Here is an 18576-nt window from a genome sequence, read left to right on the forward strand (position 1 = left end):
ACATTTTATTTTATATATATATATATATATATATATATATATATATATATATATATATATATATATATATATATTCCTTTATTTATTTATTTGTTTGTTGTAAACTAAAATAAAAACATTATTTTAAATAACATAACTAAAATAAAATACAATATAAAAATCTTAAACTTTTTTCAACTGGTTGCCAATGCAACATTTCTAAGGAATAGTAAATTTGAGGTACTAAAATTCATAAAACTAAATAAACTAAAACTTGATAAAAAAAAAATGTAGACATTAAAATAATAATAGTAAGAAGAAGAAATAAAACTAATAAAAATGACAAAAAATATATATAATTTACAAATTATTTAAAAAAACTGCACAGTAAAGATTCAAGACTTGTGAATATGTCAGAGTGAATGTGTTTCTCTAGTCCTGTTGTCAGCTGATGTGTCATGAGGGGCATGATTGTGTGTTCTTCAGATTGAGAGGGGGAAAACGTTACATGTGAAAGCACAGTGTGTTTTAGCTTGTTTTGTATAAAAACAATGCTGTACATGGATTTTCGATTCAAGGAAATTGAAAAAATGTGAAGAAAAAAAGTGAAACACAACACACATACTGTACACGCACATCCTTTGGGATGATGTGCTAAATTTGTCAACACCTGCATCAGTCACACCTAATCAGTAGAACTAAATGCCCTTGTAACTGTAATGAATTTGTCAGTATGTAAATGGAAGCCAAAATCTCTTTACAGCATGACAGTTTTTGAATTAAAGTTAAAACTAAAACTTATTTACTTACCTTCATGTCAACCTGCTTTCAGTGTAGCACAAAAGGACATTTTGAATAAAATATTCATGCTTTTCTAATCAATGACTGATCAATCCTGGCGTGATGCAAATATGCAAATTTGAAATAGATTTTCAGTGAATACAGATTACAAATTAATTCAGTTGTTTATGAAAAGCTATGCATGGTTTAAGAATACTTTGTTTCCTGTAGTACAAGCATATTAGATCATATACAGTACTTGTGCTCTTTTTTATGTTGATTTAGGTGCCAGACAGTACCAAGTTGCGTGAACTTGTGTTAATGAAAGAAGTCTACCAGCTAATCCTGATGATGTGTGCTCTATATTGAAATACTAGAACAAAAACAAACTCGTAAAAACCTTCAAGTTGTCTGGAGGTAAAAATGTGTGTTTTGAACAATGGATCGTATGTTTGTTAGCTCATTACTAGCAAAGTGTCTCTCTTTCTCTCGCTGTGTGCTCTGTGACAGACAAGCGTGAATTAAGGGTAAATACCAGTAAAAGCTATGCAAACCATTTACACACTGCACTGCTTTGTGTGGGGCTGTTTGCACAGGCTTGGTTCAGACACGGGGCAAGTGCCAGCATCATTCCTCTCTGCTTGAGTAGCATTACAACTTCTGTCTTCTACTCTCTCTCTCTCTCTGTAGTCCTGTGCTAATACTTTAATAACTCTGCCAGTGTAAAATATGGTGTCCATGCCAAATGTGTGTGTGTGTGTGTGTGTGTGTACTTGTTTATGCTACATTGTGGGGACCAAATTTTCCCACAAGGATAGTAAAACCTGAAATTATTGACAGTGTGGGGACCAGCCTGCGGTCCCGAAAATATTGTTTGGTCAGTATAAAATTAATAGAAGTCTATGAAAAATCCCCACAATTCACAGAAGTGTGTGTGTGTGTGTGTGTGTGTGTGTGTGTGTGTGTGCGTATGTGTGTGTAATTTACATTTAGTTAAATTTATTTTTAGCAAGATTTAGGCCCTTGGACCTAGGCCATTCAAAAATATTTTGTTTCCTATTGCCAAAAGAAAGTGTTACAGGTTTGGAAATGACACAAGTAAATAATGACATAATTTCTATTTTAGGTTAATTATTCCTTTAATAGCATTATCCACCAGTAAGGGTAAAAAAAGATTAGATTAAATCTACTGAAGTGTTCCCTCAGCTTGTATGGAAAAGTCCCGTCTTCAGTCGAGTCGCCGCCTGGTCTGCTGTGACATATGTTTAAAGAATTGTCATCGGGAGCGATCAGATTAATGTCAGTGTTGGTTTTAAGATTACATTTCTCAAATAAAATCTGATTATACAAAACTGTTTTTCTCATGTCAGAGCCCACGGGAGGAGAGGGAAAAGGAAAGGTCACGTTTGGACTCAATGGTTCTGTTAATAATGAAGTTGGATCAGCTGGACAAAGAGATTGAGAATGCTCTAAGCTCCTCCCTCAATGGCACTCCCAATTTAAAGAGGCGGATCATCTCGGTGAGTGGCCACCATTCAGAAGATTTCATGCAAGTTATACACGAATCTCATGTTGGGTCACACTTTATTTTAAGCTCCAACTCTCACTATTAACAAACCATTAACTATGACTTTTGCCTTCACAAACTCCTAATTTGCTGCTTATTAATAGTTAGTAGGTAGTTGTTAAATTTAGGTATTGGGTAGGATTAGGGATGTAGAATATGGTCATGGAGAATAAGTACTAATAAACAGCCAATATGTTAATAATTGGCAAGCAACTAGTTGTTAATGTTAATTGAGATTTTTCTAATTGAGTTAATTCTAGTGAGCATTGGTCCCTATACTAAAGTGTTGCCAAGTCTTGTGATGATACAATGAAATAATGGTCAACAGCTGCTTTAGACATTCAGTACCACCACTAGATCTATATATAATTCTTTAGTAGTTGACTGATATATCACCAAGGCTGAAATACAGGCCAGTATTTGGTATTTTTTTATGATTATCGGCATTGAGCGATATGTCGAAAGTTGGACTTTTATTTTGACAGACTGACAATGCCAGATTCTGAGCGTTTAGTAATAAAATCTTAAAAAAAGTTAAAGAGTTTAGTAAAAAGAAGTAAACATTCAGCAAATACACATTTTTAAAATTTAAACCAGTCTTTGAATATCTAATGAACATTTATTTTCACATACCTTAAAAACTTTGTTGAATCCAGCAGTGATATCTTCTAATGTAGGTGTTTATAGACTGCATAAACAAATCCGTTTATTTTTACAGATTTTTTTTTTTTTTTAGCAATTTCAAATCATTTTGTTTTCAATATATATTCACTTTCAAATTATTTATAATTTAGTGAATGTTATGTCAAATAAACATACATTTCATTTCAGCAATTGTTAAGTATGTGTTTTTGCATTTAAAGTAGGACAATGTTACTCTTTTCCTAAACAGGAAGTTGATTTAGAAGTGCTGGATTCAGCAGGAAGTCGTTCAGCCTCATCACAGTCTCTAAATGCCCCACTTTATCGCTCTTCGTCATCGCTGTCATCATCAGGACCCTCTGGAACTTCTGGAGCTAGACCAAAAAATGAGGTTAGTTAACCAAAACCTGGAATTACCTGTTGTGGAACAATTTATCAAATCAAACATAAATAGCTTATACAAGGCTTGCAGTTTCCAGTCACCTGAGCAGGTCAGCTATTCACTGATGTGAAGAGCACCTTTACATACCATTCATACATTCCCATGGCTCTGGAATTGGTTAAACCTGGTGTCAATCATCTCTTAAGTGTCTCTTAAGTGTCCAACAATTACATATGCTTTTCTGTATATGCTGAATGACAGTAAACAGTAAATTAGAGTGTGCTGTGGTTCCAGCAGCCACTTTAAAGTGTACTGAGGAAAGATTCTCTCTCTCTCATCTTGTCTCTCATCATTTTCTTTCTCTCTGAGTGGCTAAAGCTGCTGAAACATTATAATAACAGCTTTTACTCTCTGCCAACTTCCACCAGCTAAAACACACTGAGAAACATTCCTTACAATACATTTCTTCCCCTCATGCACATGTCTGTATGTCTGTGAGTGCAAGTGAGATTGTATGTGAGTTTGCATTCTGAGTTGAGCGTAAAAAACTTCTGTTTGATTACCCATTACATGCTTGTTGTTTGCACATGGCAAACAACACTTAAAGTGTCAGTGAGTGTCAGGAAAAGATGGAGAGAATGTTTTCATTTCTGTATGTGTGAACAAGGTTTAAAAAGGTTTGTTTGGGAGGAGAAACAAATGAGTAAAGGCAGATCTGAGTAAGTGAATGTGAGGAAGGACATAAAAGATGATGTTGTTTATCAATGTCAAAGTCAATATTCTTCCAGTTGATCAGTCAATGACATCAAAAACCTTTGAATAGCACTTTTGAAAAAAAATTATATTGGATATATAAATTGAAATAATGTGCCTGAAGACATTAATCTTCTTATATATGTTATTTAAATGCTGTTTAATTTATGTGTCTGATGATATTCATCTTTAATTGTAATGTTTAATCTGTTTAATTTTATACAGTAACAATACAAAACAATTTAATTACAATAAAAATACACACACACACACACACACACACACATATATATATATATATATATATATATATATATATATATATATATATATACTAATTATTCCATAATATCATAATATAATAATAATAATAAAAAAAAAAATATATATATATATATATATACACACATCAGCAAACCGCTCACCCACACGACGCCATACACGCTGTCTGCCATCTGCCCTACAGTGAAAACCAAGATTCATCTGTGAAGAGAACACCTCTCCAAAGTGCCAGACGCCATCGAATGTGAGCATTTACCCACTCAGGTCGGTTACGACGACGAACTGCAGTCAGGTCGAGACCCCAATGAGGATGACGAGCATGCAGATGAGCTTCCCTGAGACGATTTCTGACAGTGCTCACTAACAGAGATTTAGACAGATTTGTGAACAATATTTGAGTGAAATAGGCCTTTTGTGTACATAGAAAAAGTCTTAGATCTTTGAGTTCAGCTCATGAAAAACAAAAGTGTTGCATTTATAATTTTGTTCAGTGTATATCATGGTTTCCACAAAAAAAAATTAACCAGCACAACTGTTTTCAACATTGATAATAATTACAAATGTCTTGAGCACCAAATCAGCATTCAACTTTGCCATCAAGGGGCAAAAAGCATTTAAAAATGCTTAAAAAAGCATTAAAAATATCTTAAAGTAGGAAACAAGTTATTTTTAATTGCAAACATTTTCACAATATATTACTGTTTGTGAATCTAATCTGGACTCAGATTTCTGCCTTGTCTCAATATGATCCCTTTTGCTTCATCTTTCAGTCTGTAGTCATCTTGACTGAGGTAATGTTAAGCAAGTTGCTCGTTGAATGGCTGTATCCATTTAATCTTGATTAATGGGTCAACATAGCAGAGTGCTCAGACACAGGTCAAGGAGATGAGAGATGAGCAATGGAGTCAGAAAAAAGATAATTAAACACTATAATGAAAGGCACATGGAATGCAAGTTTAAACGTTTGAGCAAGTACCCGCAGACATCATATATAGTGTGGAACACGTGTTGCAAAGTACGCATAAAGCCATTCCTGTTTACAAGAGAGACTACTGTTTACCCTGACACTTATTCAATATCTGCAACCATGAAGTGTGTGTGTGCACATTTGTAAGCTTCTACTCACACCTTTCTGTTTGTTCATTCCTGCCATTCCTCACTGGATTGCATAAGTGTACCTGGTAAACACATGAAAGATTAGGCCTTTTGATACACACACAAGCTAACTAGCACATACGCAGAATTTGCACGCAAGCCTCTTTGCTCTTGCTAAGGTATGTTAAACACTAATGGAGTGCTGCAAGGCCACGGCTACCCTTCATTGCTAATGTATGTTTTTAAGATCCACAGTAGCAGTGACAGTGAATGCCCAGAATGAAGTTTATTGAGGCGTCACTGTATGTCCATACCAGAAAGCAATGTTATGCTGGTAACGTCTGTGTACATGCTCATAGTCTCCATGACCAGAAAGCTAAATAAATAGATGCTGAGAGAAAGGACTAGAAGCTGTGTCAGTCATGAAATCATGAGGACTCATAAGGGCCTGTTTGAAAATGCATTAGTCACCTTCTAGCTCATGGCCTTTGCATGGTCTGAAATTAACTGTGTGTGTGTGTGTGTGTATGTGTGTGTCTGTGTACTTCTTTATGCTACATTGTGGGGACCAAATGGATAGTACAAGGATAGTAAAACCTGAAATTTTTGACATTGTGGGGACCGGCCTGTTTATCTGAAAGTGTAACAATGCAAACAGGTTTTCTGTAAGGGGTAGGCTTAGGGTTAGGGTTGGGTTAGGGGATAGAAAATATCGTTTGGTCGGTATAAAAGCAATAGAAGTCTATGGAAAGTCCCCACAATTCACAGAAACAAATGTGTGTGTGTGTGTGTGTGTGTGTGTGTGTGTGTGTGTGTGTGAGAGAGAGAGAGAGAGAGAGAGAGAGAGAATTGAATTTCAACACACCTTTATTACAATTCTTTTTTTAAACACATTACACAATCAACCCCTACATTGCACAAAACTCAAAATACAAAACCCAAAACAAATTAACAACATACAAAGATTTAAAAAATGGCAAACTCTAAATCCTCATCAATAACTTCACACAGAGCCCTTTTATGACACCAAATCGCTTAAAAAAGCATAAGATCTCCCATAGCCTTATAATACCGGAAATCAATCAAAATTCTAGATTTCACAAGGTTAAAAAACACAATTTGTAAATTACTACTTAAATTTTGTTCAATCTTTATTTTCCTGGTATCATAAATTGCCATTTTTGCCTGACCTAGAAGAAAATTCAACAACTGGCAACAGAATCTGTTTTTCCGAATATATTTAAAACCACAAATAAACACTTCCTGTGAAAAATTCTCATCAAAACGATTGAATAAACCAGTTAAAACTTGAAACAGTGAATCAAGCCTACTGCAAAACAAAAAGTATCATGGTTTTCACAAAAGTATTAAGCAGCACAACTGTTTTCAACATTGATGATAATAATAATAATAATACTACTACTAATAATAATAATGTTTCTTGAGCACCAAATCAGCATATTAGAATAATTTCTGAGTATAATACACTTCTTTCAAAAATAACAGCAGCAACAACAAAAGTATGATTTAAAGAAATTATACACATTCCAGCATATTTTCTCAACCTAAAATATTTCAGTATTTTTGAGTGTTTTTTAAAATCCGTTTTCACTACAAACATCATTCATTTTTACCTCTAAATTGAATATTTTCCCATGTTAATTAATTCAAAACTCTTATGTTACCATCTTCCCTGTTTTATGAATAATTGACCTCCATTTCTCTTAATGGAGCTGAAATAAAAGTTATTCTTTTCCCCTCTCTCTCTCTCTCTCTCGCTCTCTCTCTCTCTCAAATTCAAATTCAAATTCAAATTCAAAAATTGCTTTATTGGCATGACTGTACAATTTATAATTCAATGTTGTGTGGGTTGTGTGTGTGGTGTGTGTGTGTGTGTGTGTGTGTGTGTGTGTGGGCGCATCACTGATTTGTTGACTCCTCCCTCTTTTTGTGACAGACATCAATGTATCTTGCTGCTAGTAAGATACAATCTTGTTTTTCACCTAATAAGTATTGAAGTTGTGTTTTCTTGTTTAACATTTTGAAGTCAGGGTAAAGTATTTCAAATTTGGGATAAACATTCTTTCTAATTTCTTCATAGTTAGGGCAGCTGGTGAGGAGGTGAGACTCCACTTCCCCATGATTACAGTATGGGCAGATGCACCTCTCTTTGGACAGCCAGTGCTGTCGATATCTGCCCATCTCTATAGTAAGAGTTTGATTGTTCAGTCTGCACCTCGTCATTTGTCTTCTTAATTTACAGTCTTGCACTGTACTCAGATATTCTGCAGCAGTGTAATCTCTATTTAGGGCCAAATAACATTCAAGTTTACTTTGTTTTTCTGTTGTTTCAGTCCAATAGGTTAGATAATTTTCTTTTTGTGCTTTTATAATTTGGTTGGGCCGAATTTTGTGGATGAATATTTCAGAGTCCTGATGCTGGATGTTGTTAGTCATGTTAGTTTGTTTTTGCAGCTTCAGGACCGTCTGAATCAGGGGACTTTTTTCAGGGTTCACTTCATGGTTTTTAAGGGCTTTAAAATGGTAAGAGTTGGGGTCACTCATTTTTAGGTGTTTCCAAAATGTGATGGCTCTTTTCTCAATGCGCATTAGTAGAGGGTATTGGCCTAATTCTGCCCTGCACGCGTTGTTCGGTGTGCTCCTCTGTACTCTGAGGATACTTTTACAGAACTCAGCATGCAGGGCTTCAATCTGATTTTTGTCCCATTTTTCAAATTTGTGATTTAGGAGAGGACCCCACACTTCTCTGCCATATAATGCAATAGGTTCTATGACTGATTGGAATATTTTGAGCCATATTCTAATTGGTATTTCAATTTGGATAGATTTTTTCATGGCATAAAAGGCCCTTCTTTCTCTTTCAGTTCATTCACAGCCAAATGTAGCTTGCTGGTTGCATTTATCTTCAGCCCGAGGTATGTGTAGTTTGTGGCATTTTCAATTTTGGTAACACCGAGAGTGAAGTTATGTCTCTTTCCCTGAACTCTGGGTCTTTTCTGGAATGTTAGTACTTTGGTTTTGTTAGGATTAATCGTCAGGGCCCAGGTCTGACAGAACTTGTGCAGGATGTCTATGTTTTGCTGTAGACCCTCTTCTGTTGGAGACAGAAGAACCAGATCTCTCTCTCTCTCTCAGTTAAATACGGACAAACAGCAAAACTGTGGAGTAGGCTAATTTTTCCCAGTTTAAAAGTGGCTTTGGTGAGAATGAGTGAGAGAATGGGTGTCAAAAAAAGATTGATTTTTTGAGAAGGATGTGGAAAATGTAACCTCTTTTTGTCCTTAAGCAGGAAATCGCTGTTTTCCGAGGTGTTCAAGGTCAGGCATGCTGTATCAGGCACTCTTACAGCCCAAAACAAGGGCTTTATCTTGCTCTGTGTGCCAGAGAAAATAGGGGGAACATGACATGACACATATGATATCATTGATTTTACACATCACAATGACCCATTCTGAGGTTCTGGTTATGTAAGAGGATTGAAAAGAAATAGATAGTTGTGTTTAGGGGACACTGGCAGTCATGGAGAACATCTAAGCCGCCTTATGAATATGCTTTCCCACCCTTCAGATTAATTTCAATGGTATCTACAATGAGTACTTAGATCAGTCCTTGGTTCATTCATTCATCTCAATTCATCAGTCTGAATATAAGGGAAAACATTTAGTACATCTTACACATTTGGTTGTGTTGACTATATTACAGTCTTTGTTTTTCTCCTCACATGATCCAGATCCCTGAATGTTTCAGCCAACTTTCATCTCATAACTCAAGCTTGTCAGGAGCATAAGACATTTTGTGTATTTGGCTAGCATTGTGATGTTGACAGTTCATTGGCCCGGCATGGGTAGAACTCAATATATTTGTCTGAGGCCCCTGAGGTCTCAGCATAAGAAATCTATCTTTCTTAAGGGGTTTTCATCTGTCGGAACTGATGTCATATTTGTATATCAAACAGAGGTTGGCAGCCAAAGTGAAGTACAGTCATTTGTTGTCTATAAATTTAAAGGTGCGGAATGGCAGGAGATGGAAAGATGTGCGTGACAGAGTCCCCCATTTGTGAAAGCATCGATAACTATAAATCATGATGTAAATATGCAAACATGCACAGACAGAGGAGAGGAAACATGTGTTATGTACAGTACACACCCACAAGCTTATGTATTAAATATAATGAATGTAATTTCAAGAAAATTTGAACATAAATTTCACATAATGCTGTACTTTGATGTATTCATGTATAGAAGCCCATTTCTATATTTAATAGGCGTGGTGTTATATTTCATAATATAATCATATTTAATAGTTTGATTTTATGTTTTACATGTTGCAGCTTTATTTCTTGTTATTTTGACTTTCCTCAACTGCAACTTTATATTTCACAATGTGACTTTCATTTGTTATTGCAAACTTGAAGACTTTAGTATCTTAGCACAGTTTGTGGGGTTGATCTCTTCTGAAACGTACTTATATAGAGTCTTTTACTAAAGAGAAAAATTTATAAATCCTCGATCATCTTTGATTGTTAGCATTCAGACAGCATTGGTCTTGCTTTTGTGTCACTTTCTCGGACCACTGTGCCCAGCAGGGTAATTACCGCCCTCCTTGTGTGCCTCTGCATGGCACTCTAATCCTGCTCCATAGGTTAGCCTCATTTCTTGTTTTCCCAAAGTGCCGTCTGCTTAATTCAGCGTCTTCCATTGTTATTGGAGCCTGGATTATACTGGATTACAGGGATTAGCATCCTGACTCTCTTTCTCTAATCCATGGAGTCAATTAGGGCCGGAAAAAAGAGGAAAATACCAGCTATTGTGAGGTTAGTGACATTTGCAGGGAATGTTCTAAGGCTGATGATACTCGGGGCAACTTTTTTTGAACAACGTTGTTTGGGCACTTTCACACTGAGAATGGGTAACAAATTTATATCTAATACTTAAGATCAGTCATGGGCCCTGTGTCTCACCTGGTTGCCCATTGACAGCAACATTGCGCAAAAAGTTGTCCCGTGTATCATCAGCCTAAGAGTACGATGCTTTACAGAAATGAGATGTAGTTCCTGATCTTGTATTCAACCCACAACCTTTCTAGCCTGTAGGAAATTAGACTGAACTTTCAAGTCACAAGAATAGTGTACCTAATTGACCCGACACCACTTTTACAGTACACTCTTAAAATAAAGGTACTTTATTGGTATAAATTGTTCCCTGAAGAACCGTAAACATCCATGGAAACTTTCCACTGTGCAAAAGGTTCTTTATAGTGGAAAAATTCTTCACACTGAGAAAAATAATTAAAGGCTCTTTTTTTTAAATGGTTATTCTATGGCACCGTTGCATTTTTTTAATAGTGTACAAACTGTTCCAAACCTATGAATAATAGTGCTTTGAAAACCTCTATTGAGTAACTATGGCAAGACAAAACTCCTTAAAATACTAGTAGCCTAGGATCAGTCATGGTCGTTGTTATGTCCTTCATAAATAGAATTAGTACGCAGTGTAATTGTTTATCCTGTCCACTGTTGTACATTTACTTCCTTTGGGTCCCTAGCCATCATATTGTTCAGACCATACCACATGCGGGAAAGATAGATACATGTGTTTTACAGTAGCATGATATGATTATTTTTTAAATTGTAAATTTTTTTTTTTTTTTATTTCACAAAATGGTAAGGAAAGAAACACCAGAATATTTTTCGAAGGACACTTATGGGTGAGAACAAGTATATTGGTTTTCTGAGTTCTGTACGTTCAAATTCTCATTAAAATGATAGGATCATTTCCGTATGCAGCTGGCTGTTAGCTTGGATTGGAGCTATGTTTTGAGTGATCACTGAGTCAGGAATACAGTTCACACCATGTAACATGCCCTGAGGGACAATTTACATCACTTCCTGCCAAAATGGTTCACATAGAACATATGGAAGTTATTATGGGGTAAAGAAGGGGGTGTTCTCAATAAGGAGGAGGAAAAAAAGAGAGAGGTCGTTTTTTTCCCACGTTTCTCAGTGCACGTGCTGGAATGTCTTCATTAGTTATGGAAAATGTTTGAGGTTCGGGGGGTGTAGATAGCATCTGTGTGTCTACACATTCTACAAACGCCATGTATATATGTTCAGGGAAAAAAAAAACTAAATAAGGTCCCTTCCGAGACCTGAGGCAAAAAGAACTTGGTTTGTGTGTACTTGAATATATATAAGTGTATTTGTGTGTAAAGAATATGTATATAAGTATCCTTATCATTACATTTATGTGTGAGTGTGTGTATATGTGTCATCGAGACACTCACACTCACACACCTTACCCACTCAGACTTTGGGTGGGCCAATCTGACCCCTACCAGCTGCACATTCTTAACCAGACTAGGGGGCTGGTAAACTCTGCAGTTCAACCTGCTCAACTTGCACACACACACACACACATTCGCACACAACTACTTATCTTTTTTTTTCTTCAAAACTTCAATAGATTTATAAGCAGAATCTTTAAGGCAATGTAGCGATGTAGAATTAGATTTAATCATTTTCTCACTGATGTTATATTAGGGTGTTGTGGGGTGGTTGCTAGGGCATTGCTGGGGTGTCAAAAGTCAAAAGAGCCCAAGTCAGATGCTATGATATTACTTTTAAATTTAATTACTGCCATTTGTAGTCTGGTTGCTTAGAAAAACAATAGCTCACTTCTCTAAAAGCCACACAATGTCTGTAGCACAACCAGTGTGTCGTGACTTACTTGCCAAAATGTAAAACTTAGGGATATGTGGTTTTAAAAAAAATCCTAACCCCAAGTATGAGCAAAGTTGTAACAAACTCCACAAATTACAATAAAAAACAGCCCCCCCCATATAACAATGTAAATTAAAAGTTTTATTTTAAAGTATATATTAAATCATTATGTTTTAATTTAGCGTGCTTTAAAGAAGTACACTTGTTTTGATGTGCTGAACATACTAAAGTACTTGATTGTAATTTTAACAGTAGTTTGGTTTAACCTGTGGAACTGTTGTCTGATTTGATAAGCACAACATATTTGTTTGTTGGAGTTTTAATTAATGAAAATGTGTTTGACTTCAGATATTCCCAGTATAACTTGTTAACTTGTGGTGAATGTTTACCTTCAGTGTATATCCACGTGATTCTGCCCTGCCAACTGGTTAAATGTGTTTAACTGCTTGGTGTTTATCCCATCTCTCTCTCGCTCTCTCGCTCTCTCGCTCTCTCTCTCACACACACACGGAGTAAATTAATACTTGAGTGGTCTACTTCGTTGTTTTTTCTGTTGGACACCTGATACAACCTCTGATCCCTAATGCCGTGACAACCTGTGCCCAGGGACCTTACAGGCCAAAAAATGTGACCCAATCCTGCCCCATAATGACTGGGGACACACACAATTGCATACTTAAACACACATACAAAAAAAAAAAACTCTCACTCTCATGACTGAAATGTAACATGACATGTGCTTGGGTGGTCCAGTGCTGCCAGGCAAGTGTGATGGACCCTGTAAAATTATTACATTATAAACAATTTATTCCAAACACAATTTTCAATTTTAAGACAGTGAAATGTTATCCTTTGGTTCAAATTTTGTCTATGGTGTGATGATAGAGTGTTGTGGATGAAATAATTTGTTCGATCAACTTATGAATGTACGAGTACACTTGCTAGGTGGCTGTTTGCTGGTTGTTTAGTGCTAGCTGGCTGCATTAGAATTTTTTTCTTGCAGACGAAAACAATTTTTTTCAATTATGGAAGTTCTGTGCTTACTGCTAGCTGGCTGCTTACTTTAGAAATGGTTTGAATTTCTTCTTCATTATAAATCTGGGAATTTTCATCTTGCAGACGAAAATCATTTGTTCAATTACTTATGAAAGTAATAGTGCACTTCTCAACAGGCCACATGATTTGATGTATCATTAAAGTCTGTAACACAAATGCAATTTAATATTTTTATAATATAAAATAATGATTTTTAAATGTGTAATTAATTAATATAACATAATAAACAATGTAATAACAATTATATATTTTAAATTTAATTTTTAAATGTATTTCCATATGCAGTTTTTAGATCAATTAATAATTTCAGTAAACCCTTGACCAGCAGTATGAGTGATAGTAATAGTGACGCTTGCCTGTTTTGCTTTTCATTATGTTATTTATTCATTTGATCTCATTGTCCTATTTTTCTGCCACCTCATTCCCTGCTTCCTCTCTATCTTTTATTCTTTTGTTCTGAGCTCATTTTATCCCTCTTCCCACTCGTATGAGGGTGGTGGGTGGTGTGTTTGGGATAGCACATGATAACAGTGCTCGGACTCAAATATAGATATTCCGAGTATGCCAGAAGCTCTCCGAATTATTAATAGCATTTCACTGTCGGTGGCCTTCAGTTGTTTCTGTGAATTTGAGAAAACAACAGGCCTACACATAGAGGAATGTAGAATGTGTTACTGTGGTGGTCACAGTCACGCTATGATAATATGGCTAACGCTCTATTGCATCATGTTTCATATAGTCTTTGCAGACTCCTAATTTCAAATTATGGTTGCGAAACCTGAGTCGATGGGTTGTGGAGTTTTTAATGCACGTTGAGGTATATTTTGCACAATACTTTACAGTCCCGTTGGTGTTGGCATCAGGGCCGGGTCTGGGGGGGGGGCTATGCCCCCCCAGAATCTCCTTGTGCCCCCCCAAAAATGTCCAGCCAAAAAAATAAAATAAATAAAAAATAAGCATTAAACACTTATTATTTGTACTATCTAAATAAGGATCAGTCACTTTGTTCAACGGAAAAATTGACAATTATGCACATAATGACATTTGAACTCATAGCCACAAAATCTTATTATAAATAATAATAAAAAGCTAACTGTAACATCCAAGCAGAAAACACAACAGTGCATTTCTGTTCAGTGAAGTATAAAATTCCCTTTATTACAATCACAATCACCTGCTTGCCTGTAAGCCTACTTAGTATATCCTATTTTAAATAAACTGTATACTGAATTTATTTTTGTGTGAGTGTGTGTCTTCCTTCATTAGCCTTCATTGGCATGAACGGCTCGATTATTCATCTGCCTTGGGAAAGCTAGCATGTCTCTGACATAGTGATAACACTTGTTGCTAGGTTGGCCATATGCACCGTTCATACGTGACATGTCCCGGCCATTTTAATATTGCCTAAAATATCCATGTTTTGGCTGTTTGCACTGTGCAGGTCGATCATTGTATGACATTCATGAGAGCTATAGAGAGCAGAGCAGACGGCTCCTTATGCTTTCAAATAGCTCTTGCACCTACTTTGGTGTCTTTTTTTTTTTTTTCGGTGCGTAACGACGCTTCAAGTCAAACGAACAAACACGTGCGCATATTTGCATCGCTTTAAACGTTCCTGTAGATCTCACCATCTCACGCGCAGCCACACGATTGGTCGATTATATACAATACCTGCATGTTATTGGTCAAACCGCTTTGGATGTTTTATGCAATATTAAAATCCTGGCCAGGATGTGTCCCGTATGAACGGTGCATATGGCCAGTATTAGAACTGCATCGCATATACTCATTTAATTAAATCGTAGCGGTTGTGAATTCACAATTATGCTTAATAATGATTTTTAAATGGGTTTAATATATCATGCAGCCTTGGGAAACGGTCTAATAATGTGTTTTATGGATTCTCGTCCGTGAAATGCGCCACTTCCGGTATTTTGCCGGTTAGTCGACGCAGCAAAATGAAGTCGAGGATTAAAAAAAAAAAATCGAATAGTCGAATAAATTCGACGAATCGCGACAGCCCTGAATATTATATTATAATATACAAAAAACTATGTATTGTATTTATAAATGAGGACATTCATAAATGTCGTGTAATGGAGGTTTTCATAGCTTTGATAAGTGAAAGTGAAAAGTGAGGTGCCATACTAGGAATTAGTGCTCTGCCTTTATCCCATCCAAAGTGCACACACACAGCAGTGAACACACACACACACCGTGAACACACACCCGGAGCAGTGGGTGTGATTCGCTTGATTCGCTTAATATTGTCTACACACATATTTAACATTTCTGTACGTACTCACACAGACACAAAATGCAAGACTGAAAATTGAGTAGCCTAAATAAAAGTAAACTATGAATATATTACCCTAGAAAGTGCTGCCCTACCACAATTTCTGATTGCCCCCCCCCAATCCAGCGAGCCTAGTACCAGGCCTGGTTGGCATGCATGTGTATGTATGAGTGTTTGTGGGTGATTTATTGCTGATAGCTTGCAGTGTGCCAGTATAGGACTTTTTTGCTGTTAGCTAACTCCCTAAGTTCATTATTTAGCCGTATATCTGAGAACCATCATTGTTGTTGGGGAGTTTTTATTGATTTATTTTTACTGATTATGTATGTTTAACTGTGTGTGTATGGTTCAGATAAACCATATTCAGGTATGTGTGAGTAATGTGTGTATTGGCGTCTGTGAGTTCCCTAGACAGATTGGGTGCAAGACAATGCTTTATCCAGATTTTAGTGGCAGCACCATCAACAAGGAGAGGAATGCAATGGGTGGATTTGTCTTTAGTTATGGAGAAACAGTACTGTTGGTTAGAATATTTTAGGAGAGGAAATGTCTTCAGTCTAACCAGCGAATTTCAGAAATTAGCTATATTAAAGGTGAAAATTGCTTCACAACCGTTAAAAAATACATTCTATATAGTATGAAAGTGTGTAGTATGAATGAAATCCAGATTTGTCATGTTGTCACTGTCATGTGACCTACAGCGTTACTTCACTGCCATTCAAAAATCCTCTACCGTGGCATTATGGGATAGTAAGTGTCCAATAGATGCACACTTTTTAGGTACTTTTCACATACTGTTTTACAAATACGATGAATTCTGACGTACCACTCAGCTCAAATTTTTAAGCTCACATTTTCACTGTTTTTCACGTACTTTTTATTGAATTTTTTGCAATTCCATTTGATGCCTCTAGAGGCACATAAACCACACACTTCACCTTTTAAACGTTTTCTGGTCATTAATGCCAAGAATCCTTTTAGAATGTTTCCATATCTCTGTACACTGATTCACACACCATGCTATGAAAATAATAGGGACATTTTCGATACTAACACAAAAACAAAGTGTTTTTAAATGTACACTGTGTCCATTAAGATCACAATCATGCAGTTATCTTGTTAAACACACATTCACACTGCTCCTTAGATAAGCCACTCGTACCCCTTGCATACATGAAGATAATTCCCAGCATGCATCTGGCTTCATGTAAGGAGGATGGGTGGATGCAGGGATGAGGGTACGTTAACAAAAGCGGAAGAATGTGGAAACAAAGAACAGGGTAGACAAATTAAGAGAATGTGATAACAGAGGGCAATAAAGGAATTGGGGAGAGAGATAGAACATGAAAAAAACATGGAAGATAAAGATAGATAAAGAAGAAGAATATGCTCTGATGTTTTGAAGAGAAAGCCACATTCTTCATATAACAGGATGCATCACTCTTTCGAGGGAGATGATGGAGGTGTTTCTGTCAGTATGATCGTTTCCATGGATTTCAGGATTACACAAGGTCAAAGATCAGCGGACAGAGCAGAAGTTCTGTGGATGAAGGTCACCCAGAGACGGAGACCCCGACATTCCTTCGGATCCACAGAAATTCCTGTTTGGCCTGACTAAAAAAAAGTCAACACATGAGAATAATGAACAATAATGAACAACTAACAAAGGAACAGATATTAATAGCCAATGCTCTGTTTCAGGAAAGAGAGTCATTTAGAGGCCCTGTTAAATCAAATTTAGAGTTTCATGGCTTTTTGTCCATGTATTTTAGCTTTGAGGTCATCTATATCCTAGCAATTTTTTTTTATGTTTTACTATTACGCTAATATATTATTTAGCTTTGAACTAGCTTGTATGTTTATATTTTCAGTTTTGGTATTAATTTTAGTTTGAGTAATTTTAAGTTGCTTTTTTAAGTGCTTTTGTCAATTTCATGTTTTATTTTAGTTTTAGTATTTCATCTTAAACTTAAACCAATTTCAGTTAGTTTTCTTTTTTTTTATTTAAGTTTTTCATCTAATATTTATATTTAATTTCAACTTTGCTTTTTTTATTAAAACAATATTCATAGTTTTAGTAGCAATAACAACACTATAGTGCATACCATTAGCATTATTTTATTTTATTTTTAGATTTATATTTGGTGTTTTTATGCCTTTATTTAGATAGGACAGTAAGTGGATGGGAACCGATGTGGGAGAGAGAGGGGGATAGGATCGGGAAATGTCCGCAATCTGGGACTCGAACTCGGGACGCCCAAATTGCAATGGCGCTACACGTTGGTGCACTGCCCGCGAGGTTATCAGCACCAACCACCATTAGCATTTTTAACGTATAACAGATAGACATTTAAAATCTGCAGTGACTTTCACAGGAGAACTCATTCAAAGTGTTGATGACTCATCCTGCAATATGTATATTTTTATTCAATCAAATGCTCTCAACAATGAGAATGTCCTGCCCCATAATACTGCCTACAACTGACAGTAGCAAATCATGCTTCACTGTTATGACATAGCTAAAGCCTTTTGGAAAACCCCTTCAATATGTCCCACCAAAACTTCCTGTTTGAACACAGGAATTCTTTACAAAGGTATTTAACCAAAATCACAATTGTGCTAAATTTGAAAACCATAAAAATACCTTTGTCTAGCAAACGCATAAATAATTTTTCCAGGCACAAGTCTGTGGCTAAAATAATCACTTACACACACTTTTTTTGTGGGGGGGGGTTCAGTTGTGTGTTTTCCCACTAAGACCTGCCAACATGGTAAAAATATGCAGCAGGGCTCTTTTTGTCTCATACTCCCCTAATCCTTGTTGAAAAATAAACTTTTAGCAGCGTTATCAGTAAATACACACATGATCTAACAAATTATGTATAATCACATTTAGTCAGATGACGATAGAATAGACTATCAGACATTTTAGAGGGTACATAAGCATGTGTGTGTGTGTGTGTGTGTGTGTGTGTGTGTGTGTGTGTGTGTGTGTGGGGGTATCT

General features: G+C 36.1%; 1 protein-coding gene across 1 annotated transcript in view; it reads left to right on the top strand.

The window, feature by feature from the left end:
- Positions 1-18576, top strand: part of LOC107562932 (rho GTPase-activating protein 7-like) — a 141430-nt gene that overhangs the window by 18244 nt on the left and 104610 nt on the right. The window contains exons 3-4 of the mRNA XM_016247690.1: positions 2130-2279; positions 3219-3359. Of these exons, the coding sequence (XP_016103176.1) occupies positions 2130-2279; positions 3219-3359 (291 nt within the window). The remainder of the gene's footprint in view (positions 1-2129; positions 2280-3218; positions 3360-18576) is intronic.

The sequence above is a fragment of the Sinocyclocheilus grahami genome, unplaced genomic scaffold (genome assembly GCF_001515645.1).
Source record: "Sinocyclocheilus grahami isolate Dianchi unplaced genomic scaffold, SAMN03320097.WGS_v1.1 scaffold848.1, whole genome shotgun sequence".
Taxonomy (NCBI): Eukaryota; Metazoa; Chordata; class Actinopteri; order Cypriniformes; family Cyprinidae; genus Sinocyclocheilus; species Sinocyclocheilus grahami.